This window comes from Agelaius phoeniceus, chromosome Z (assembly GCF_051311805.1).
Source record: "Agelaius phoeniceus isolate bAgePho1 chromosome Z, bAgePho1.hap1, whole genome shotgun sequence".
In the NCBI taxonomy this organism is placed as follows: Eukaryota; Metazoa; Chordata; class Aves; order Passeriformes; family Icteridae; genus Agelaius; species Agelaius phoeniceus.
This window is the reverse complement of record NC_135303.1, coordinates 81,154,130-81,179,610: the sequence shown is the minus strand read 5'-3', so window position 1 is coordinate 81,179,610 and position 25,481 is coordinate 81,154,130. Positions and strand designations below refer to the sequence as shown.

General features: G+C 41.2%; 1 protein-coding gene across 5 annotated transcripts; it reads right to left on the bottom strand.

Annotated features, from left to right (window-relative positions):
* Positions 1-24,950, bottom strand: DAB2 (DAB adaptor protein 2). Of its 5 annotated transcripts, none has more exons than XM_077171457.1 (14): positions 24,765-24,950; positions 12,603-12,724; positions 11,273-11,412; positions 10,540-10,638; positions 10,097-10,228; positions 8,022-8,105; positions 7,442-7,489; positions 7,189-7,251; positions 5,762-6,391; positions 4,768-4,915; positions 3,675-4,202; positions 3,132-3,223; positions 2,202-2,269; positions 1-1,451 (listed from the first exon to the last, which is right to left on the bottom strand). In XM_077171457.1, exons 2-13 carry the CDS (start codon positions 12,694-12,696, stop codon positions 2,207-2,209), a joined length of 2,121 nt encoding a protein of 706 aa, XP_077027572.1. In that variant the 5' UTR covers positions 12,697-12,724; positions 24,765-24,950; the 3' UTR covers positions 1-1,451; positions 2,202-2,206. The 5 variants fall into 5 exon arrangements, with proteins under 5 accessions (XP_077027572.1, XP_077027573.1, XP_054508174.2 ...); XM_077171458.1 differs by having other exon boundaries at positions 12,603-12,717; XM_054652199.2 differs by having other exon boundaries at positions 24,780-24,950.
* Between the last annotated feature and the right edge of the window lie 531 nt (positions 24,951-25,481).

The window sequence follows — 25,481 nt, the reverse complement described above, 5'->3', positions numbered from 1 at the left end:
TTCATTTGGTATGAAGAGTTGCTTCTTTTTAATGCCATTAAGTAACAGGTACTACAGTTTTATATAACAGTGTAACATCAATAAGTTTCTACATTTCCAGTTTGAGACAAATACTTAAATTCATGATTTTTTTTTAATTTTTAAAAACATTTTTGCATTACAGAAAGTGCAAGAGAAGTTTGTATACAAGACTAATTGCATGACTGGCTGTATTGGGTACTAAGGCGGTATTCAAGTTGACTTTCTTAGTTCTCCAGTTTAGCAATGGCTTAGGCATTTGATTTAACAATAACATTTCAAGTTTATACTTAACATTAACAGAAAAACTTCTGACACATCAGTCATCACCACTGGCCAAGAATGTAGCTGTCACAGGCAGTTGTAACTGGTTCCAAAGCCTGTTAGTAAAGAGGCTCTTGAGAAAAGGCAAGCTTTCCAAGAGATGATTTTTTTACCTCACATTAATGGCACAGAGGTGGTGCATCTGTTCACCAGGAGCCTAGGCATGGAGTGAAGCCTTTTTGGTGTTTTTGTTTTCTAGCATGCTGGAAACATACCCCAGTACACCAAGTGACAAATCAAACTGAGCACATGAGGGATTCACAGAGATATAAGCAAGAACCCTACCTGCTTGTTTCATTTGTTTGCCAAGCCACCTTAACAGGAAAGTAATCCTAGTAGTTTTCCCTCCCTGAAAACTGCCACATTAGCACCAAGACAACAGTTAGTGTCCACAGCTACCTAAATGTTCTGCAAGAAGTTTTTCAGCTTACAGTGTAGGCCTCTAGTACTCAGGGCTTCAGCAGTGCTGTTACAGACTCCGCAGTCCCTTAATGACACATTTATGGTGGAATGATGCTTTTACTTTTAGTTAAATAGACCAATAATAGATTATTTTCCTCTACACATAGTTACATTTTTGTGGCTAAGACACCAAGTATTCTGTGCAGTCACCAATTAGACCTCTGTAGCATCCCCTTAACTTTACAACTGGCTGCTGCTGTCATCATGGGCAGCTGACCTAGTTGTTTAAGATGTGGAGTTTCAGCTACTAATTCTACACCCTTATGCAAAGGCAACACCTCTCCCCTAGGAACATTAAGCTCCTCTCCTTTGGGACAGTAAGTGCTATGTAAAGGGAAGTGGTACAAGACACATTACTCAGTGCTGCCAACCTCTCTGTAAAGGAGTGCAAAGAACCAAAGTAAAGGTAACATCCACCAATTTGAATTTGGGTTTTCAGCGTGAGTCAATATCCCCATTTGCTTTGCCCTGAATTATTGTCTTCACAGCATGTTCTTTGCGGGTCCATGCTTCAATCCACCTGGATATAGTTTAGACTGCAGACATCATGAAACATCAGCAAGAATAGCAGACAGCAAAGTGAAACACATAGAAAAATCACATTGAGAAGAGGTCCAGTTATTCCATTTGTCCTTTTCTGGTTACACCTAGGATGATGGAAAGGAATTAGTGTTAGGATGGTTATGAGTTGTGCTTTATTGCTTAAACAGAGCCACTGAGAACAAAACTCAAGCAATAAATATCAACACATGTTCTTCTATCAGAAGCTAAACAGTATTTCAGGGGAAGACTGAAGGATATGGCAGAAGATTTGCTGGATCAGTAGATCATGCTCTTCAGTCAATGGTATGAAACTTCAAATTACATTAGTTTCTAGCAACAAAAATTCTTGTAACAGCTTTTGATAAAAAAATCAGAATAAGAGTCTAGTAGCCTTACTATAGTTTTATTCCAATTTACCCAGAGTCCAAAACAGCCATTGTTGAGGTGATTAAACTACAGAAAGCTGTATGCTGTATAAATGGCACTCTATGCTAACATTCCCCACAGGTATCTGAAAGTATTAAAGTCAGCTCCTCTGAGATCTGCAGCATGTATATAGTCATTAATTTTCCTCCAGGAAAGGAAATCTACATCTACCGTGGGCTTGGGATTTAAATCTGTGAAAGAATGAAGTCTTTATTTCTAACAAAGTGAAGCTGGCTAGGCTTAGACAGACTACAGCTATGTACAAATCTGATAGAGGTACTCTAGCAGAAGTTCCTCCAAGCACTGTTTGCCATATTTCAGGGAGCATTAGTGTGAAGCTACTGCAGTTTTTGGATATCTCTTTGCCAAACATTTCCTCAATACATTTCAGAAGATGAAGTAGGTTGGCTTGTTAATGGAAGACTTACCTGATCTATGCAAATGGGTTACCAAATTGATCATCAAAAGGACCAGAAGGTGGATTCTGAGATTCCTTCTAAGAAAAGAGAGATAAGCTGTTAGTGGATTTCCAGTTTTCACCAGATTTACACTGCATGGCTCTAGGAGCTACTTCCTGTTCAAACACCTGAAAAGAATACTTCATAGCTCCTGCTAAACACACATTTACTGTACTGCTTCAAAAAAGGAAGGGGGTTCTAAGCCATGTTAGCTTTTATGCTAGTCCAAGGCAAGGACGTTTCTTCAGAAAACTGTTTGCTACTGACACTCCTTTGGAGCGAGTGGAGTCATGATGAGTATATTTTAGTGAAATGATAGAATTCTTAAGTCAGCACTCTGGTATTGGTCCAGAATTTTCACTGAGGGCTTTAAGTGCTCTGTCTCAATTAGAGTGATCTGGTGAAGCCACTTTCTCCCATACAGAGCCCTGAACATGGAACCTCTCATTTGTTCAGCTAGAGAGCTTCACAATCCACATGGCTCAGTCTGCTCTAAAGAGGGTAATGTATAACCAAAGTGGAGTATTTCTGCAGCTACATTGTGGTACTCTTTTGTAGAGTGTCCCAATACTACAGGACTTTGCACCATGGACAACTGGTTGTGGTGCCAAGCCAAGTGGAATAATGCTTTGTTAACCTTTGTTAACCTTCTTACAACAGATACCCTCTGTTAGATCACATGTTAGCCTCAAAGATGCAAGTTTTTTGTTGTGTGGCCTCTAAAGCCAGAACTAAACTAGTGCTCAAACATTGGCAACATAGTTATTAAGGAGAATAAAAGGGTTTTGATGGCTTTTTTTGTGGTGGTGATGTCATTTGGGCGTTTTGGTGTTAGGGTGTTTGTTTGTAGTTTGTTTTGTTTTTTATTTGTTTGTTTTGTTGGGTTTTTTTACTACTTACAGATGAGGCACTGAAAGGGTCAGTTTTATCTTGACTCTCAAACAGGCCTTCAGCTGGCAACGCACTTTGTCGAGGAACAGGCTTTGGTGGTTCTAAAAAAGAGAGACATACTGCTATAATTACTTGACAGATTTAGCAACCACTCAGGTCTGCTTGTATAGCAACACCACAGCTCATCTAATTAGAAACACAAAAAAAAATTAACTGGAATTTTCTTGGAGTGACTTTGAGTCACAATATTAACTCCTGCCTGTCCCTCACTAAGCTTAAAACAGTGGAAATTCTATCAACAGACTTAGGTTTATCTCGTTCTTGTCAAATAATTTAGGCACTAGGTGTCAGTGTTCAGCCATGCTGCTGCTAAGTCTTCGATTTTTCTAGTTGAGCTAGCCCTTCAACCTTCTATTTCAGTAACCATTAACTCCAAAATGTAACCAGTCATTTTGGCAGACAGCTTGCTAGCTGCCATTTCATCATGATCTGTACTATCTTTAGAAATGCCTACTTTACTACTACAGTAACTGCTGAGAACTCCAGGAGCACCTGAAAGGCTTTGCTGTTCTCCTCTCCTTGCTGGTACTGCAGGTGGCTTTGTCAGCTGGAAGTCTTTGAACATTTCTTTGACATCCTTCATTTCTTTATCCCCAAGTGGATCCAGAGCAATGAACGCATCGCTCTCTTTCTTGGACAGCTCCTTCTGCAGCGTAGGCCTGGGTGGTGGCTGGGGTGGGCTGGCTGCTGTTGACATGGAGGGCAGGGCCGAGGCTGTCTGAGCTGGCAGCGTTGGAGATGCGAACATGCTGCTCTGGAAGGGATTCACAGCACTGGCTGGCTGGGCCCAGGAACTGGGTGTAACTTGTGCTGGCTGTGACCAGAGACCAGAAGATTGAGCGGGTGTGGCACCAAAAGATGAAGACTGGTTCCAGCCTGGCACTGCCTGAGTACCAAAGGCAAGTGGTTGAGTAAATCCTGGAGACTGAGCAGGCATCATTGACCCATGAAAGACTGATGTGGCCTGAGTGAAGGAAACTGTCTGTGGGGTCCATGGTGATGAAGTTACTGGCAAGCCACCTGGGGGGAGATTGTTGTTACACAGCACTTCAGTCAACTGAAGATCACAAGCAGGAGTGCATTAATTCCATAAACAGTACTAGCAAAAGATTTTCATGTACTGTTTGCAAAAATCTCTTTATTTGCAGTTACAAATCAAATCATTTGGGAGAAAGGTGGTGGGAGAAAGGGTTTAAATTTTTACTTTGCTGCATTTCAGTGCTGCAAGGACATAATTGAGGTTGTTTGTAAGGGAAGAAGGAACATACTTAGTTCTAGCACAAAAGTGACAGATGGATTTGCTCCTGTTTAAATTATTATTAAGACACTGTGCAGCAATGTTACTCTGACCTCAAGTTGTGCTTGGCTCACTTGAGCCTTGTGTACCTGAAGCAGGTAACTGCTTTAATCCTGATTCAGTTGAGGATGCAGAGTTTAGCACTCACAGAACTTAATAGTTTCGGGCAAACAGCACATGGGTTAAAGGGTATAGCACTACAAAAAAAGTAAAGGAAGACTAGAATCCATGTTTTGGTGTTAGAAGATATCTTGGAGTAGAGCAAAACATTTACTTTTGTAAACTAACCTAGAGCAGCCAATGGAGATGCTGTGGTAGAACCCTTTTTGAAGAGGTCCAGTGGATTAGTTGGCGAAGCTGCTGGTTGTGCCCCTGAGCTCAGGCTCTCTGTAGATGGCACAAAGAAGTCTGAGCTGAACAAATCATCCGATGCAGCCTAGAAAGAATAGGACAGTGAGATGCCATGGCAGAACACATGCTAGCACAATCAGGGCTCCCTAGTCCAGAGTCCAAAGGAGACTTTTTTCATCTAAAGCAGAGGAGGGAGTTTTGATGTAGCATTTAGAGTACAGGAGTTTCAAACATCACCCTTTTGTTCATGCCTATGGAGATACATGGCATTACATAGGTAAAATATGTAGTAGTCACAAACCGACAGCAGAAGAGCAGGACTGATGGCTAAATTATTTGCTACAAGTGAGCTTCCCTCTGCACCCTACCCCTTTAAACTCTACTGCTTAGTCTGCAGAAACCCCTGTGGTTGTGGCAAGGCCAGGAGTTTTGCATAATTTGACTACAAGACAAATGAAGCTGATCCAGGCCACACTCTGCCTAATCAGGCAAGTTAATTTCCTTCAGTAGGCAAATACTGAGAAACCACATGGGCTTTGGTAAGCTAGTACTAGTATCTTACTGTCACAAGACCCTAGGTTGATGGGCATACTGCTATCATAAAAGGTTATACTGCTATCATAACAGATTCTGGCATGATATCAAGTGTTAATATGCATAGCAGCATACTTACCAGACCTTTACAGGAGTATGGCAGCATTAAAGAAGAGAGTATAGAATTTAGTGACCATAGCTACTATGAAGCATTCATTCATAGATATTAGAAGGTACTTTGGCTGCAGAGAGGTTAGTGTGAGCAGGGTAGGCAGAAGCAGACATGTTGTGAAGCTAGGTAGCCAGTTATACAGTAATAAGAAAGAAAAGCTTCCTTCACCCAGCTTCTCCAAATAAAATCATGCATATCACCATAAATCACTTGAACACTGTTCACCTTGACGGATCTCCTTCCTCTTCCTGGCTTGGTACTCTGTGGTGGTGGGCTAATTGTTATAGGCTCATGTGGCGTGAGTTGGATATTGTTTTCAGAATCCAGTTTTACTCCATTCTGCAGAGATGTTCCTTTGGAAGCACCTTCCAGAAACAGGTTTGTTGGGGTTTCAGGAAAGCCATTTCTTTCTCTCTCTGGTATCACATTGGGAATTCTTGCTGCAGGTGACTTATTCTCAAGTGGCCACTGGCATGTTAGTGCTTCTCGTTTGCCAGTTCTATTAGAAATCTGGTCAAACTGTTTATCAAAGTAGTCAATATCACCATTTGGATCACCATTACCCCCTGATGTCAAGGTAGTTGGACTTTTCTTCTGATCATATTTTAGAGAATCAAATGAAGGTGGTGCAGATTGGGCTGGCTGTGTGAAAGGATCATCACTGAAAGGGTCTGGATTAGGTGTAGGAAAGAAGCTGAGATTGGTAGAGAAAGAACTCTCAGGCAAGAAGGGTGTCTGTGCCTTTGGTGGTGGAAGAGAGGCTGTGATGCCATTCAAGAAGAGATCCTCTTTAGGAAAGGTTTGTTTGGTCTCAATTTCAGAATTAAAATCCACTAACAGAATCTCTTTAGCTTCCTATTTTTTCAGAGAGAAAAATGAAGTTAGTTATACATAGATTTTGCTGCACAGTGAAAAAGATCAAAGAAAATAGCTGCAAAAGAAGAGATCCTAGTATCCAAAACATTATACAGGTAAATATTCAAAATCACACAGGAAAGCACTGGTGTTTATAGTCAAATTACAGCTATTTAGTCCCTGAAATCCAATACTGAAACATCTGTTTTCAGATCCCCTAGTTAAATATCAAATACTTATTCTTCAACCTAATGACTGTAGAGTGAGTAGGAACTAATTACACCTAGGCTTTCACTTGAGTCACAGACCCCTGCTTGAGTTCCAGTCCTTAGTTCTGACAAGTTGTGAAATCACACTGTCTTGGTATGACTTCAAATTGCAGTCTCAGCTTCAGAATAACACTGTAGAGCTAGTGGAAGGTAACATGCTAATTCTCCACCAAACATGCAGAAGAAGGGTGAGAATTGGTCACTGGCTGGGGTGACAGCACCAACTGCATCCTGCTGATGGTGGCTTGCAGTGCCAGGTTTAACATGATGGATTTTTGGGGTCACTGAGCTATGATAAGGCTCATACACTCTTTTGTGCAATTAAGCCATGTTTTGAGCTAGAGCTACTGGAACGATGTTAGTAGAATTAAGTACTAGAATGACATCTAGTGGCTAAGTGGATACTTTTATGGCCCTACCCCACTAGCAGAGTGATGACTGCTAGGCGGATGTCTCAATAAAACCAGTACTAGGACTAAATTTGCTTTCAAAGAAAAAGCCAAGGCAAGTAAGCTAGACTCTACTTACTGTGGGACTGCTCATATCAGGGGGTGTTGACATATCCCCAAACAAGTCCATCTGGTCAACTCCCTTGAAACCAGAAATATTGAAAGAATTGGTATCTGTTAGAGCTCTCACAAGAAAAAGAATCAAGCATCATGCAGATATACTGTAAAATCTGCAGTAAACACTATAAACACTGCATTTCCTACACAATATGGGGACAGTCAGTTTTGAACTCTTTAATGCCATCAACAAAAAGTTTTGAAATTTAACCTACCGGCTTCATTTTTTCAGCTTGATCAGCAGGCAGTTCTTCACCACCATTCTGTAATAGATGGATAACAGTGTCAGAAATGATTGGAATTTCAAAATTTGCCTTAAGCAAGGAACTTATGGGCTTTAAAAAGCAAGTGACAGGGAAGGGAAGCATGAGAGAGATTACTACTCAGTATTAGATCCACAGACCCTTTTCACTTCCATTTCAATGTAATTGGGCATCTGACATTGCCTTCATAATGCTGGCAGCATAGAGAAAGTAAAAGTTAGATGTGGTCCAGCAGCATACCTAATCAACAGAGGCTGAGTGGAAGTGACCTACCTCAGTCTTACTTACTTCACTCTAAAGAAAAAAGAAGACTTTTAATACCTAAACATCATGTAGAATATCAAAAGTCTCTCACTTTGGAGGAGCTCACCAGACCTAGGCAGTCACACACCTGGCACAACTGCCAACCAATAGCTTCCAATGTTTCTGGATTTAGGCAGAGCTTAGCATCAAGTCTTACACGAGCCCAAAAGTCAGCCAAAATTGAAACAAGCTTTATGCAGACTCATGCAGTTTCTAGATTTTTACTCACCTTTTTCTTTTCTTCTTCTTCCTTCTTCTTCATATTATAAATTAGTTGGAAGAGGTCCTTAAGATCAGAAACCAGAGGCTCGGCCTGGAAAAGCATGTAGATTTTAGGCCATGTATTACTTTTACCTGGACTTCTACTGCTGCAATCAGTGCAACAAGCCAAACTTCCCTAAATGGTGCAAGACTTAGGTTGAGATAACAGGAAAATCAGGAGTTTAAAGACCTGTTTAGTCTTCATACAAGATTCTGCTTATGCATAATCCAAGAGGAACGGAACACAAACAGTGTAGAACTGTTGTTAACTCTACAAAAGTGGCTGTACATGAATTTGTGCTAACCTGCTATGTTTTTGCTAAAAAGCTGATAGCAATACTTCTTAAGTGCATGGCAAGTCCTAGAACTGCAAAATTTATCCAAGCCTTCTGGTAATCTCCAGAGAGGAAGAATATTTTGCATTTGTCTATTTGCTACCACCTCTAGCACTGATTGTGGAGAAAACTTCTATATATAATACTATTTTACTTTAAACAGTGTACAAATAGCAAAGGAGCAAGGCAAGCATAAAGTAAGATTATCATCACCTCAAATGTGTAAAGCTTTAGAGACCAGCTTTAAATGGGAACTGTGACATGATGACAGTTTAGTGTGGATTAGAAAGGCACGGCAAGCCCTGCGCATCCATTAACAAGAATGTTGTTGTTGAGATGGTGTGAGTTTAGCTGCACTGCTTTGGAACACTTGTCAGTGCCTGGAGTAGGACACCTTCCCATCTTCAGCCACTGCCATTGGCACAAGCAGAGAATCCTCTGTACAGATCTCACTGCTTTCACCTGAGCACCATCCTCTCCTAACCAAGGGGTCTAAGGCGTGCAGCTGCGGGAAGAGCCATTGCAAGAATCATCACCTTCAACAAGGAGCAACAGTGGCAGCAGGGTAGAGCTGCAGAAGCCCTTACTTACAAACAAATTACTTACTTCCTTACTTACAAATTTATGACAAAAACACACAGCAGCAAGTCAAGAGCTGTGTAAGGCCTGGCTGGGCTTAGAGGCTGGCAAGCAGCACCCCATGGTGAACTGAAGGAATAGACTCCGGAGTGCATACAAAAGGCTTTTGTGCTTAACCTAAAATGCCACTGAAATCAATACAATTATTGGTCAGAATGCTGACAAATTAATAGAAAAGACCTAAAAGAAGGCCTTATAGCTGTTACTGAAGTACTAACATGTTCCAACAAGGAGCTCCTCAGTGGAGGACCTGTAGTGGGTCCAAAGCTGCCAACAGGTTCTCCAGGAGGGTGGGTAGGAATGGGTAAAAAAAAAATCTAGCTTTGAAGTCTGGGCTCATCAAGTCATTGTAGTGATTATTATAAAATCATTATAAAGACAAACTGATAAATAAAAAACACCTAACTTCAGGTTGTTTATGAAGCTGCATAATTCTTAGTGGTATTTTTTAAAGTAGCTTTTTCCAGAATCCAGTATTGAGATTCCCCTCAGAGAGACTAACCTTGCATACAGGATTTCTGCATGTGAGGAACTAATCACAGAAGGATCAGAATCCCTCCCAACAAGTTCAGGTTAGGAGGTCCTAGGAAGACCAGATCTGTCATTTACAGGCCCCAGAATCATTGTTGCAATTGAGTAAGTGACTTCCTTGCTGCACAAGGCAAAGCATCATGTGAATAGACTAACTAGTTCTATATTTCTGTTAATTCAGAATGAAGCTCTGGCTATTTTACTTAAGAATTAGCACTTTCACAGTGGGAAGCCTGTGCTAATGGCTCTGTTCATCTCACTAATGACTTTCATAGACAAGTTAAGCATTGTTAATCATAGTAACCAAGACTACTTGAGGGATTTTATTCTGGACTACAAAGAAACTGTACAAGACAGAAGCCAGTGGTGACACAGTCAATTCCTATTGTCTTTCTTTCAATAAAATCTGTCCATGCATGCTGGTATTCCCCAGAGGAATTTTGTAAGATTATCACAAAACACCAGACCTTTATCACGTGTTAAATATTTACACAACAGCATTATCCATAGCACATGAAAGAAAGTGTCTGATTCATACCTGCTGGGCTGTTTTTATGGCAAAAAATTGGTGCTGGCCTTCTCCTCCACATATATAGCCAAAGGCACGATTGTCTGTTACATCCCGAGCAATAAAGGAGATTTTGTTTACTGGATGCTCATGTTCTATGACCTGGAATTGGGAAAAAAGCAAAAAATATTGGTTTAAATTTCTGGAAATATAATAGCTGCTATTCTCTGTAGTTAGGATGATTGTAAAAGATCTTCAGTCCAAACCTCAGATTCATCAGCCTTTGATTAATCACAATAGGATGCAGCTGTCTTTCTGACAGGACTCTTCAGCATCACAAACATTTCACAAACAAATTTTTATATGTGGAAGTGAGGTATACCATCCAAATAAGGATCTCGTTCATATTGGTCTAACTTCCAGTTGCCTCACTAGCTTTAAGAATCGCATTAAGAAGAAAAGTTTTATCTTACCCCAGTTTTTTCATCTATTATCTTGATACCAGAGAGGGAGATGTTTACACAGATCTTCTGTTTGTGTTGGCCCTGGGAACGGGCTGCTGCTGCCATTCCCTAAAGAGAATGAATGCCAAAGTATCCATGAGACTTCTGTTGGACTGAGCTTTAACTTGTTCTTTGTAATATATGACTGCTTAGGTGTAAAGTGATACCACAGATCTAGATGGTTTCCTCTGTAAATGTTTTAGAGCTTTAAAACAGGTTTTAGTTCACAAAATTGCTGCAGTAGCAGCATCTTTACCTGCTTTTCAGTCTAGTTGAAGGTATGTGAGTGTTCTGCACTGTAGAAGCAATGGTCTTTGTTGCTGCAGGGATTAATTTATTTTTTAATTTTTCTGTATCTCTCAGTGTCACCATTGACACAGGATGCCAACTTGTGCTTTGAGGTCAGTGTTAAATTTCACAGCAATCTCCCCTTCCCCTCCAAAACCCAAGCTCGTAATTTTTGATGAAATTCATACTGCCATCATTCATACTGGATGCCTACAGACCCAAAGGAATGTTCCCAGACTTTCAGAGAAATGTCCTTTGAGCCAGAGGTTACAGTACAGGAAGCAACATCCATCTAGATGGTGCTGTTAGTAACTACATTACCATTAAGCTGTATCTGAAGTTTTGCCAAAGTGACTGATCTGCTTTTTGAAGGCTAACCAGAGATTGGTCCTTACGTGACAGATCAAGCCCTTACCTTCAGCTTCATCATTGAATCCTGACTCATTTTGTCTCCTCTTGCCTCAGGAACATCATCTATGCCAATCAGTTTAGCCTTGTATTTTACACCATCACCTTTGAATCTAGCCAAGAGAGATTCATCTGTTTTTTCTGGCCCTGGAGAAAGAGAAAAGGTTTGGTGGGTCTGTTTGTTTTTTGAGGTTATTTTTACATTTGGGTGGATTGGGTTTTTTTGTTTGGTTGTTTTTGGTTTTGTTTGTTTTTTTTTAATGATAGAAACAGCTATGTTGAGATTCATGATCTTTAAAAAAAATATACACCTTATAAGTATACACCAAGTACATGTTAGAGCTGTCTCCTGAGTACAGCTGACTAACAATCTGTGTGCAGTGCTAGACAGGTACTCCTTTAAGGCCACCGTACTCTTGCAGAACGTAGCCTCAGTTCAAAGAGTGGAGCCCAGTGCTTAATGTCTCAGGGCTTCAGAACAATTGTTCACCACATAAAAGACTAAAATGTGGATAAGCAACAGTCAAGTAGATATAGGTGCTAAGAATTAAAGACACCATGCAGAAATGGTACTTCCCATGCCCATATAGGATGTTCAGCCAGGCCTTTAGGTGTTATCCCCATGTTCTGATGTAGGCAGATCTCTTCTTGCTGTGCAAAAAGAACCTCCCAGTTCACATGCTAGAACCTGATATCAGTGCCATCATTACAATGAGTCCTGCTACTTTGGTCCTAAGCATTTGGGATTTTAGCTAATTTGTTATTTCTGCTGGTCCTGCTACTAGGAACTGCTTTCTCCTCTGCATGCTCAACATTGCTCAAGTATGTACCTAGGTATGTATTTTTATATGAGGTAATTATACTTACATGATCTAATCTATCAAAAAAATCTATTATCTGATATACAATAATTCTCATGGAATGAGTTTTCTAGCTTCTCTGGACTAGAATTTGTATTCAGCACAAATCTCCTTTCTGGAGGCTCGGGAGGAGTCAGGTTAAAGTTCAGACTAACAGTTACCACAATGCTCCAGGGTCTGGTCACATCCTCAGAAGAATCTCTCTTCTCTGGGCTCTTGCTTACTTGTCAGGCTCAGCAAATGACTCACTTAACAGTGGAACAGAGAGCTTTAGAACTTAAGGCTGGAAAAAAGCTTTTAAAACTAAAAGCCTACCTTCTGGTTAAGTTTATTTTATTGGCATATTTACTCATTCTTCTGGTCAGGTGGTAAACTCAGAGTTATTTCAGCAGTAGTGGGAGGGTGATATTAGTATTGGCAAATGCAAAAGATTAAGGACACAATAGAGGAGGTGTTCATGTGGTAAGCATTTCTTACCTTTCTTTTTTTCCTTCTTTGAAGATTGTGCCTTTGGTGGGGCCTGTTGTTCAGGCTGGCTGTTGGTAGCAGTAGTTTCAGCTTCAGTAGACATGATTGTGGCCAGTTATGTTCACTGTAGGCTTAAAAACCCAAATAACAGTTAGAAGACAGAATTAATATTTTACCTTGAAGAAGAAATACTTTTATTAGAGCTTTTAGTCCACCTGAAGTTCTGCTGCACACTGATGCCTGACAAAGCCTGAAACCATAAGGAGTGATCATATGGCAAGTCTGACTCAGACCACACAGAGCACGAAGTCACCGCCAGGAGGTGATGAACCCTCACCTCAGTAACACCCAAGCACTAGGGCACACTGATCTACACCAACGGGCTGCACCAGCATGTTTTAATCTGTCAATCTTAAGCTTTTTTTACCTTTTAAGGCTATTTATAGAACCTCAGGCATTTTGGTCTATTCTTGTTCAGCACTGCCAGCTGCATCTCTAAAGTAGTGTAGGAGAGAACGCAAGAAACATTTGCTAGGATCTGTTCCAAACTATTATGAGGATGGCACCAAAACACCCAAAAGATGCAGTAGATATTGTTCATGTTTTTATAACCAGCAAAATCAGAGGTTATACCACCCAACAGGTAAAACCAAATAATTTCCTCAGGCTCTAGACAGACTGCTCCAATAAAAACACAACAGAACCTCATGCCAAACCCCCCACATGCTTGTCTTAACAGTAATCATGTAAACTTTAGATTTTCAAAAACCCTGCAAATCGACCAGAAACTATGGAGTTTTAGGACTTACCTCTATGCCATATTACCCTTTTGCCTCTGAGACATAAATTAAAAAAAAAATAAATTTACAGTCACCATGATTTGTTCCAATACAGCTGAAGCGTTCACTCTTACCAAACAGAGGTACTCAGAGCAGCTTTATGGAGTTATGAAGATCTAAACCAAGCTAGAAAGAATTGGATATCCACATCTGCTACCATTCTATCAATATTCTCTCTGGGATATTGCAATAGCTGCAGTTAGTCCCTCGAATTTTAGGATAACAAATGAAGTCAAGAAATTATTTACATGATAACTAATAATATTTAAATAATTGTGCTCCTTTTTAATTCACCCTACATCCAGGCAAGCTGCTGACCAAGACATCCCTTTTATCTAGCATTTGAGATACAATTTGTATGTAGATACAAGTACTGAAGCATTGCATAACCCCTTGCATTAGAAGTTTGTTAGTCTCAATAGTGAATTCCTCATTTTCCTTAGTAATAGCTGAAGCTTTAACTCATTACTTGAAATGTACTTTCGAGTTTTGCTCTCACTCCTGCCTTCCCTTCCTCCTCTAATTTACTGCTAACTAGACTGACTCAACCAGCTTGCCACTAACTGAGTAATGGCTGTAAATTCCTAACTGACTCTTAACCCAGGAAGAACACAAATTCCTAGGTCCTAAACAGAGAATACCACTCTGAAAGCCCCCATTTCCATTTAACCAGGAGGAAGGCCTTTAGGGAACTAGCTAATCTAAGCAAAATTAGACCTACCTTCTTACCAGATGGTTTGTGAATTGCATTTAGCATTGGTCAAGTAAATCAACAGAGATAAGGGTGCTCAAATGGGAAAGAACTGTCAGCTATACCTGTTCTCCTCTGTAAGCAACTTATCTGGCCACGGTTAGGGAACATTTGATGCAAGGGAGCAAAGGTGTTGCTGTGAAAGTTTCAAGTGGTTCTGAGTAGAAATTCATGTTAGAGGAGGAGTTTTTTTAGCAACCATGGTTATTTAAGAAATGTTATCACTGAAAGAGTGGCTTGAGTGTCCATTCTGACAAAGGGTCCAAGGGACAACTATTAAGCCCACAGGGATTTTGCAGAATACTTGCAACAATGCTGAAACAGATTGTGCCTATTGAAATCCACATTTTAATCAGATAAAATAAAGTCAACTGAATTCTTCTTTCAGAGTAACTAAGCTACTTAGTTACTCTGAAAGAAGAGTTACTATCAGCTACTTGCCTGATAGTATAGTTTTGGGTAGAGATATCTTTTAGACATAAGCATAAGGAATCCCTCCCTAGATTTATCAGATCCTTCAGAAATAAAGGAAGGAAGAGAGTTAAGGTGGGATCATTAATTAAACACCCACTGCTGTATGGAAGATTACTGTTGAGAGAATAGAAGGAAAAGGCCCAGAAGAGAGAAATAAGATGTGCTCTCAAGAAGCCGAGTTATAACTTTAGGACATGCTGCCTAGCTCCATTCTGGAAAGAAGAAATAAGAACCTCAAGGCAGTGAATCCTGCCTGTCAGTGATCCTTCTTCCTCTAATTCGCAGAGCTACACCCAGCTGTGTTGGAATCCAACTTGCATCACACGTTGAAGTAAAATTAAGAGGCAATAAAAAAGAAATAACTTAAGAAGGAGCAAATATGCACAAGCAAGACCTCACTTTGACAACTGTAAACTGGTCTATGTCTACACGTGCAGCTGCCATCTTTGCATTTGAGGCATCTCTGATCATCACTGCCATCTGCCGCCATGATTTCCCTTGTGTGGAAATCAGACCACAAATTTTTATAGAACCAGATAGCAACAAAAACCCACAGTGAAGGAAGACGGGAAGGGATACACACAAGTGTGGCTGAACCTTTGCAAATACCCTGTCTTACTATGGGAAAGCTCCTTTTTAGTGTTGGCAATGCCATTTTAGACTAGTGAGGGCCTTCTGGCTACTTTACAGGACCTACTCTCATGTCTGAGATCTGCCAAAACTCATGTTTCCTGGTGAGATTTTGCAGTACATGATGGTCATTTATCATACCTTAGGAGAACTTGGTGTCTTTGAAAATCACCTCAGAAACCACAGAATTAATGAAACTAAAAACATAATGATAGACAAAGGCAAGCTTAATATGTGTTCATATTTTAAATAACTATTTCTTGATATCTGAGTTAAGCCACATGTTCAGCACTAAATTGTCTCTGTCTTCACCTTAAAATTTCCCTGGGGTGGTGGGAAACATGTAGCTTGAGCTAGGAGTAATCTATTCTGCTCGCTATAAAAGAGCCTCAACCACAAGTAATTACTTTTTTCTTCAAAAAGTTTCTGGGCTTTACATTCAAGATAAAGCTAGCCAAGGTCTTTATCACACTTAAGTTTGTGTTATCTTAGTGGAAAGTGCTGGTGTGCTTAACATGCAAGTAACTAAAAGTTAAAATCTTCCATTTGTTTCTTGGGGGCTTCCTTTCACAGTACTCAACCCCTTAGAATTTCCTTGCTCCAGCTGCAGGTGGAAGGCAACAAGGCTAAAATTGTTTTCTGACACTTTAATTTTGAGGCCATCTCAAAAGAGTCAGCCAACAAATGTGGCAAGGTTAGAGATGCATGTGCTTGTATGCAAGGGTGAAAGGACAGCTGAGCCTTCAGATATGCTGGCATAGTAAAGAACAAGGTCATTACCCCAGCAACTATTTCAGCACTTAGTTTAAAGCAGTTTGGATCTCATCCATGTGGACGAGTCCATTGGTATCACCACACCTTAATTACTCACTAATCAGTTGTATGGCCCATCTTCATTGCTGTGCTAAATGTGCTGTTTCAAAAATCCAGAGTACAGATTTACAGATGCTGCCACTTTGGGAGAAGTGCACCAAGCTCTGCCTGTATTACCACATACATATCATACACATTTTTCTCACCCACTTTTCAATTTACTCCAGACAGGGCTTGCAAAGAGACCACTAGCAGTATTGTCCTCCTCTCCTTCAGGGACTGTCCTGTGGAGAGCAGATAGACACTGATGACTCCTCAGACAAACACCATGTCAGGCCCTCAACGCACAGTGCTTGATGTACGACCTGCGACCCACTCTCCATGCAAGACTTGTACTTCATTTCTACACAGTTACCTCAGGAAAGTCAGCCTCATAACTTCTGGTATACTGCACTGTTGGTGTCTTCCCTAAACTCTCTACAGAGAGGGCTGTCAGTAATGACAAGTCATCCCTGAAATACCTGTTTTTTTAGCAAGTCTTCGGAGAACATACCGAACAATTTTTGTTGAGAAACACTTCGTTTCCCTTAGAGATGCTTTTACAGATATCTTTTATTTGAGAAAGGGGTGGAGACACAATAGATACCCTTAATGACTATGTTTTGTCCTGTACAAAAGTGAATTGAGAATCTTCATTATGGCTGTAGTTTGTCAAAAAATTAAGGACTGAACAGAATCCTCACCAACAGACAGATTTTCCCCCCTCAGCAGACAAATATAAATGTCTCAAGGTTGATGAGACATTATCTAAGAGGTTAGGGACACCCAAAAAGTCAGAGGTAGATAAGCTAAACATCTGCTCAGCAGCCCAATACTTTGTCTTCTTCACAGCCTGTGCTCCTTCTTTGTCCCTGCAAGTACATGATTCAGCTTAAAGAGTTATTGCATGTAAATATTAACCTTGAATTAGAATCTGTAAGGCCAAGAAAGGACAAGAGAAGCTTTTACTGCTGAGTGAAATACAGTTAGGATGAACTAGTAACAGGAAGCACAGCAACAGCTCAACTGCTGAACATGCTTCTGGGGCAGGTTGTTCCTCCCCCACCATTCTTGAAGGGTTACTCAGGTTCTTCTGGTTAGAAGGCTGTGCTAGTGAATTCAAGATTTTAGTTTTCAAGCTAAGAAAATAGACTAAAGGTTGAACAGCAATTCACACAGTGACTGGGAAGAGTCAAAGTTGTAAAGCCAGACAGTCTGTTATCAGTAAATCCTCTTGACTGGCAGCCTGCTGCTCACATCAAGAGTACAACAGCAGATTTGGGTGAGCCCCTGTAGGGCTGACTGACATTTATATCTAACAATGTACATCTAACAATGACTGACATTTACATCTAACAATCCCCATCTGATTATCACATTTTCTGCTTAGTTCCTGTCCTGCTTCAATGGCAGTAGCCTTGAGAAGCCCTAGGCATGCATTAATAAATCAAAAACATGAAAGTACTAATCAGACTTTTACTTTTTAAACAGGATCACTCATGCTGAGGAGTCAAATAAAATATAATCTTAAATGTTTTCTTTTATTGCTAGAACACCCATTGCTCTGGTATCTGGCAGTGTCTAAAGAGTTAAAGTTGAATAAACCTTCTGTAACATGACACAAGAGATTACAATGATTTAGATGGAACATTCCAGATACTTGTTCTGATTCAAGCATTAACATTAGCCTGTTTTCTCTATTAAAACAATCAAACTATTCTGTTATGAACTGGCATATCCAGCAACAAATATTCATGAGAAGTAACTGTCTAACCTACAGGTAGGTTGTATCTAATGTGTTCACATTTACACATGACTAATACCTGCATGAAGACAAGTAGTAGAAGAAAGTTCATAGACAGCTTGGGAACTATTCACCTGCAGTTTTAGCCATGTCTGGAATGCAAGAGCAGTATTACTTGTCAGAAAGATGACTGAATACATACTTTTATACTGCAGAGTATAACCAAAGGTCCCATGGTTTGTCTTGTAAGAGACACAGATAAAAAGGATATTAAACTACACTGCCTGGCAACTGCAGCTAATTGTCATTCCCACAATTCAGTAAGGCTTACATTAGCAATGCACCCATCATTCAGTTGAAAAATCCTGTTGAACTGTCCTGCTTAGGCTGTAGATTGGTAGAAATGTGATTTATGTTCAAGAGATCATTTGCTTGATATTGTGACTTTAGTTAAACCAGGTGCGTACCTGTTGGACCAAGTATTTCTAGAATAACAGGATTTTACTTTAGGGAACTTCCAACGTGCAACTTGCTTTTCAAGCCCTCTTTGATGTTTTGTCTTCTTACCCAAGAGGTGGATTGGTACTTTGTTGAGGTATTAAAGGCAGACTTAAGCCAAGGGCTTCCTCTGTCAACACCAATTCCAGTTTGGAATAAACTGCAACAGCACTTAACATATTGCAGGATGTGGAATATAGTCCAGCTGTGTTCATCATATACAAGCAGTAATGAGAAACAGGGAAGGGTGACCTTCATCTGCTTAGTAGGATAGAAGTGCAGCACTAAACACATTAGGGAATACCTCCCTCGTGCTGCTCCCTTCCCTAGTACCAGCTACAAAGCAGATAAAGATCTCAGTGCACTAATTAGCCATGTCAGCTACAGATGTTGGCATGTACCATTGCTGGTGCAGGATCACGCCTGTGAAACCACACAGAGAGCTCACCGTTCAGCCAGCTTGCCAGCTGCTATTTCATCACTTGAACAGAACAGTCTGTTCTCATCACATCAGTCTCCTCTGAACCTCTTGGTTTTTAGCAAGAACATAGAAATTCAAGTTCCTGAAAGTGTTTCATACACACTTGAATCATGGCCAAGAGAATATCACTAAGTTAGCAGCTGAGACTGAACAGGTCATACTGTTCAAGTGGTGCAATTCAATTGGTACTTTTTTATCATTCTACTATGCTTTCAAGCACATGATTTCTGAACAGATAATAAGTCACTTGTCAACCCAGCCACAGCAGTGGCTCTATTTTGGATTTTTCTTCCACTTGTCATGGAAATAAATATATCTTTTGCAGGAAGATTAAAGCAGTGGGCTCAAGAGAAGTAATGACCAATTTAAATAAGCCGTACCTGATGAACACATGGAACAATACCAATTCACGAGTGAAAAGCATTAAATGAGCTCATGCTATCTGGTTCCCTGAAGACTTAATCACAAGATGAACTAACTAGCACTGTCATAGTGTTCGATAGAACTATTTTTCAGCCAGGAACTTCAGCATCCAAAGGTAGTGCCCAAACATCTAGCTAGTCCACCTTAAATTATTATTTGTTCCAGGAATAATGCTGCAACAAGGCTTGATAGCAGCCTTTCCCACTCTGTTCCTTAGCTATGGTGACCTAATCATTACTTTATTGAATTAAGAAATTATTTTAGTACCAGCAATACCAACATCTGAACTCCAAACTCTTCCCTTAGAAAGAAATTGGAAGGGCATACTGGGATACCTTTCTTGATAGAGAGCTATCACTTTGGCAACAGAGACTAATTAGATTATATATTTAAATTATCCACAAGAATTTTCTTCCTTACAGCCTTCAAGAAAGATGGCATATTTTACAACCTGCCAAGGGAGCACTCCTCTATACCTCTCTCTAATTTCCAGTTGTGAAGCCTCACAAATTAGTGGCACCTGAGCCAGAGCTCAGCTGCCTGCTGTAGTCACTGCTAAGGAAAGCATCACCTGCCCCAGGGATGAGGAATCTCAATCAATGTGGCCGCAGTGCCTACAGCTCAACCTTTTACCAATATTCCTTCTTGAGACTCACTGGCTATATCAAACAACATAGAAGCAAAGCAGTTGTTATTCAAGGCAGCTAGTGTTTACCCAGATGCCATTGAGCTTGAACTGAACAACAAATCAAACACTTCATTTCCAACTGTATTCCTAAAGCCCTCCTGCCTAGAAGGCCTGTTTCTGATCTTCTTGCTTGCTAGTATAGCGAGGGACTCTTGCCAATAACCATGCTTTTCACCCCTCCTTCTCAGAGCAGGAACTTCACACATATTGAAGCTGTTATCATAGGTTATGTCAGCTGCATACAGTTAACTGTCTGCTGCTGGCACTGCTATCCTTCTTTGCAGCTTGGGTATATGCAAGCTGTACTGAGAGAAATTGCATATGGTTTGCACAGTTTATTCTTAAGTGTGTTCTCTACTGGTTCACAAGTTTATCTGTATGATAAATAGGATTTTCCTGTACTATTCTTGCATTCAGACAGCCTAAACCCGTGCAATCCTGGCCACGTTATTGAGTGCTGCAGTTTGCTTACCCAGCCCGGTTATCCCATGAGCAGCCAAAAGCCTATCATTAAACATTCATCCCAGCAGTAACTGAAGAGCACTCCACCTACCCCCCAGATACTGTGCCTCTCAATACACAAATTGTTGTAGCAGTTACTGACACAGGAGTCACTCCATACTGCCTCTTGTAAGAGATGCAAATTATGTTCATTATGTATTCTGGGAAGACTGATGAAAATTCTGCTTGCAGAGCCTACTTGTTGTAGGTTCTTCTACAGCAGTTCAAGTCTTGTTAAGTATTATGAAGCATATTGCTTAATATAAAGGTTACACTTGCCTTCAAGATTAGTTATTACCAAGGCCCCCAGCTCTCCCTTGTATCTGCAGCAAGAAAGGCAATGAATAACTACACAAGACTCAAATCTAAAAAGGTGGTACGGAAGGATCTGTACCAGAGGTAAGAAAGGATTAATCAGGAATTTTAGAGTTCCACTACAGTTCTTACAGTAGGTATCCTACTGAATAGCTAATAGAGTTTCATAGATGACTGTTCTATAGTAAGTTTCCCCACCAGTAATTATAATTACACATATTAGAGGAAGTTTACACTACAATCCATAAATCCAGACTATAAAGCAATCTTGACCAGGGTCTCTCTAATTTTCCATCTCTGTGATAGTCTTGACGGCACATTACAGGGATGCCCCCATCCCTGAGAAGCATACAAGGAGAAGTGTCAGATCTAGAGTTTACCTTCCATCAACCAGGGCAGCCATTGTTTGCAGACAGATCTGTGATTAGAGCTACTAGAAAACTAGTCCTTACACATACAGTGACCTTTGTCCCTTGCCTCAAAGCACAAATGACCGCATTCTGACAGGGCACAGAAGAGATCTGAAAGGTAGAAAAACAGGTTGTAATATTAAAACGGCATCCTTAGTGCTCCCAACTTCTTTTGCCCCCTCCTAAAAGGAAGGTTTCATCCATAGGCATTTTAGCCATGGGGCTAAAATGATTAGGTGTGTGGCACATCAGCATTAGGATTTGAACAGACTTTGCTGGAGGCACAACTTCCTAGCAGACATTGCCATCAAGCCTCTTGACTGTCAAGGTGAAGGTCCATTATCCTGTCTCTTAGACCTACTTTTTCTGCTGAAGAGATAATCCTCATTTTATTGCTTAAGATGAACATGCAACACGAACTGACAGAACAGCAGGAAATTCAGCTCCAAGGCCAATAATTTGTCCTTAACTGGCCCTGAGCTTTTAGATTTAAGGGGACATGCGCCAGCTATGAAGCTATATTAAAAACTTTTAAAATTAATTTTAAAATCACATAGATAATTAGGGGCAAATATCTACAGGGCATTTCAGCTGAGACACTTCATCCTCAAGCACTCCAGAGCATATGCAAGGCATAGTCTTTCAGATGAGGAGAGACTAGAATGGTCTATGTCTCCATCAGCTGGGGCTGAGAGGACCTGGATGGGAGAAGATGCTTTGTTCAGCACTCAACTGCCCAGCTTGTATAAACAAGATAATCCTGTTGAAACTGGTACCTCTTGTTTATTGACTAGGCCTGACACTATTCTTCATCCAGCTTCTTTATAACCCTGAGACCCTTGAACCCAAGCACAGCCTCAGAATCAGGTTTCTAATGCCAGTTTTTTTTCTCAGTTACAATCTCAGACAGCTTATTTGATTTGATCTCTTTAACACAACCTCAAGTTGTACTTTTGTGGAGTCCATGCTGAGGTAGCAAGTAGTGGCTTATCCCTGTTTGTGTTTCACAGCAGAAGCTCATTAAGTACTCCTGGCAGCTCCTGATCCCAGTGGTATCATCTTTATTCTACTAACAATCCATTTGTCTCTATGCAAGATCTGAAGTTCTGCTCCAAAATCCTTGCAGGTTACAAAGTTACCTTCATGCTGCTTCAACATTTCTTTGAGAGAATCTAGCTAGCAAGCAGAATTTGCATCAGCCCTGTTTCCAGATCAAGCTAGCTTTCTCTAGATGTGGAATTTATTGCTTTGTACAGGCAAATTCATGTTTCTGTAGTGGTCACATATTGCTATCCTTGCTGAATAAATTTCATGAGCATTCCCAGGGTTAATGCAGCTGGTCACACAAATTTCCTAAAAGTCTGAGGTTTACTAGGAAAGGAGAGCATCAGTAAGACAGAAAAATCAGCAGGTTTAGCAACAATACCCAATAGATATGGAATATTGGTGCACTTTTACATCATATCTCCAACTATGGCTTTTCTACTTTGATTTCTGAGCAGCCGCATTGGATTCACCCTTCCTTGACATTAAGTGCATTTATTTGCTTTCACACAGCGACAAAAATCTACCCTTTCCATACATTATAATCACCTGCTTAGAGTTTTTCTTCTCATATCTGCTTGAGAAATAGAGGCCTTGAGCAAGAAGAAGTACATCTATAGCAGCTACTGGTCTGCAGGTAGTTTAACAAGTAATGCTCATCTCAATGAGAAAATAGATTGTGTAGAGATACTTAGCAGCATTGTAGAAGGCATATAGCAGATTAGACATCACCTTTACCTTCACAAAAATTCACTCAATTTTACACTGAGCTTTCCTGTGCACCAAATCATGATGTTTGCTAGTTAAGCCTCTGTTCTGATGACTCACCTGAAATTGATTCAGCACTCTCATCCTCCTTACCTTTGCTTCCTTTTGGTTGTCCTTCTTCCAAAACAAACCTACTATTAATAAAAACTCCTGCTTAAGATGTGACCACATCCTCACACCATCCAGGGAATTTTGAAAAGCTGATTGTGGCTCAAGAAGCATTGTGCTGGATACAACTGCAGTGATTCTTTGAACAGACGTGGTGGGTGACCCCCTTAGAGAGTGCTCAGCTGGAAAGACTTTCTGTGGATTACAATTCATGTCTCCAGCCTCACGTACCTCCAGGAAGGTCCTGATGGAAGCTGACACAAAGACCTGCTAGCATTATAATTGCCTAGGAGGTCACTATCAGACACAATGCCATCTTTTCTGTTTAACATTGCCTATCAAATCTTCACAACAAATTACAACACACACCTTCATAATTAAATTTTTTCTCTAGTGGAATCTGCATCTTTAATTTTGTCTATTTACAGAGACGTTGCCTTCCTAGAGCATTCTATGCCTAGAGCATTCTTCCTATGGCCATTCTTTAGCCTACAGCATACCTTCATGCTCTCAGATATGGTTACTTTTGGGCAGCCTTGTTTATGAAAGTTACAAAAGACTTGTGAAGAAACAAATGCTCCCTTGTAAGGCAAACTTAGCTTAATTAGGAGAAGCCTTAAAAATTTCCAACTCTCAAAATAAAAAAAAATCATCAGCGTTACCAGTGAATTTGTGGAAAGCATTAGAGGAACCAGCCTCAACATTTTTGAGGGGTAAAACCTCTTTACAAAGAAGTCCACCTGAGGAGATCTATCTATGTTGGCAACACCTGCATTTGTCTTATGGCTCACTGCACTGGCACTGTCAAGTGTCACCATATAATGGACACTAGACTTTATGTATCATCACCTGAGAAGCCAGTTTCTCTGACACTGTGGAAGACTAATTCCAGAAAATTGTCAACATCTACAGCTATCCCAGTCTACCTCAGAATGAAGTAGCATACAGAAATTCACTGGCAGACAGGAGTGCTCCATCAAAAACAGCAAGGACACTCTATCCAAACACAGAACAAAACCCTACTCCTGCTTCACAGCATCCTAACCTGCACTCTCATTATCTCTGCTATTGGAGAGCTTCTTTCATATTAGTTATTTATTATAACTAATTTGCTATAAAACCCAGGAAATTTAGAGTTTATATAGTTAATCCATTTAACGATTTCAACCCCATCCTCCCCACACACAGAACCGAAAACGAGCGTTTATATTGCTTTACTCTCCCGCTTCCCCGGCCGCCCGCCCCGCCGGAGCCGGGAGCAGGATGCGGGCGGCTTCTCCCGCAGCTCGGCCGGGACCGGCAGCCCGCAGTCCGGCTCGGGCAGCGCCCAGAGCCCCGCGGGACGGGACGGGGCCACCGCGGCGCCGCCGCCCCCGGCGCAGCGCGGCCCCCGCGGCTCCGGAGCGCGGCTGCGGAGCCGAGCCCGGCCGGGCAGGCGCTGAGCGCCCCTCCGTGCCAGAGCCCACCCCGCACGGTGCCCCGCGCCCCGCCGCAGGCACACAGTGTCGCGTCGTCGTAAAAAATAGAATTAAAAGAAAAAAAATTAAAAAAAAAAAAAAAAAAAATCTTCTTCCCCCGGTGACAGCTCCTTCGCCCCCTCCCCGGCCGTGCGAGAGCCGAGAGCCCGGCGCGCAAAGCTCCTTACGGGCTATATCCGTACCGCTCCGTGCATGATCCGATGAGCGCAGCCGGTAGCCTGGCTGGGACCGGGGCCCCGGTTAAATATTCGGTTGCACTCTCGCCTTCAGATTAGTTAGCCACTCACAGCGAGCGATATGGTTTTAATCAGATGCTGGCAGCTGACGACTACCCAGGAATGCGCTGTGATGTTTTTGCTGCTTGGTCTTGGCTACTCCCCCTCAACGTGTCGGTGCTCACAAGTTTAACCCCTTGCGAGCCGCCGCGGCGGGGCCGGGGGGAGCTGGGGGCCGGAGCCCCACGGGGACACGGGGGACGTGGGGACAGGCAGGTGGGACCCTGCGGGGACAGGGATCGAGCGGCACCCACAGATTGTAGCACCCTCCCCGCCCTCCATCTTCCCCTAATCTGTGACCTGCAGAACCAAAATATTGGGTCAGTGTAATTCAGTTTCTGGGTCACATCGAGACCTGATCTTTGTAATTCCCACTCGTCTTTATTCAAACATCTATCATGGTTTTTTTCCCCCAGAGTAGTGCAGCTGTTTTCCAACTTGTATGAAAGAACTTCTGATAAAAAAATGATATTTTTGTCCTTGTGGCAGAATGGCGCTTTTTTTTTTTCTTTTCAAGGCTGTTAACCTATTTTTTTTTATAATTTCTGTTCAAAATTGTGCATTTGGGACTGCACCAATACCCAATTAAAAAAAAAAAAGAAAGAAAAA

Coding starts and splice junctions, on each gene's coding strand:
- DAB2 (XM_077171457.1), bottom strand. CDS start 12,696: ATGTCTACTGAAGCTGAAACTACTGCTACCAACAGCCAGCCTGAACAA. Junction 4,916..5,761: donor GAGGAAGGAGATCCGTCAAG/GTGAACAGTGTT, acceptor TATTCTTTCTAG/GCTGCATCGGATGATTTGTT. Junction 2,270..3,131: donor ACCCTTTCAGTGCCTCATCT/GTAAGTAGTAAA, acceptor CTCTTTTCTTAG/AAGGAATCTCAGAATCCACC.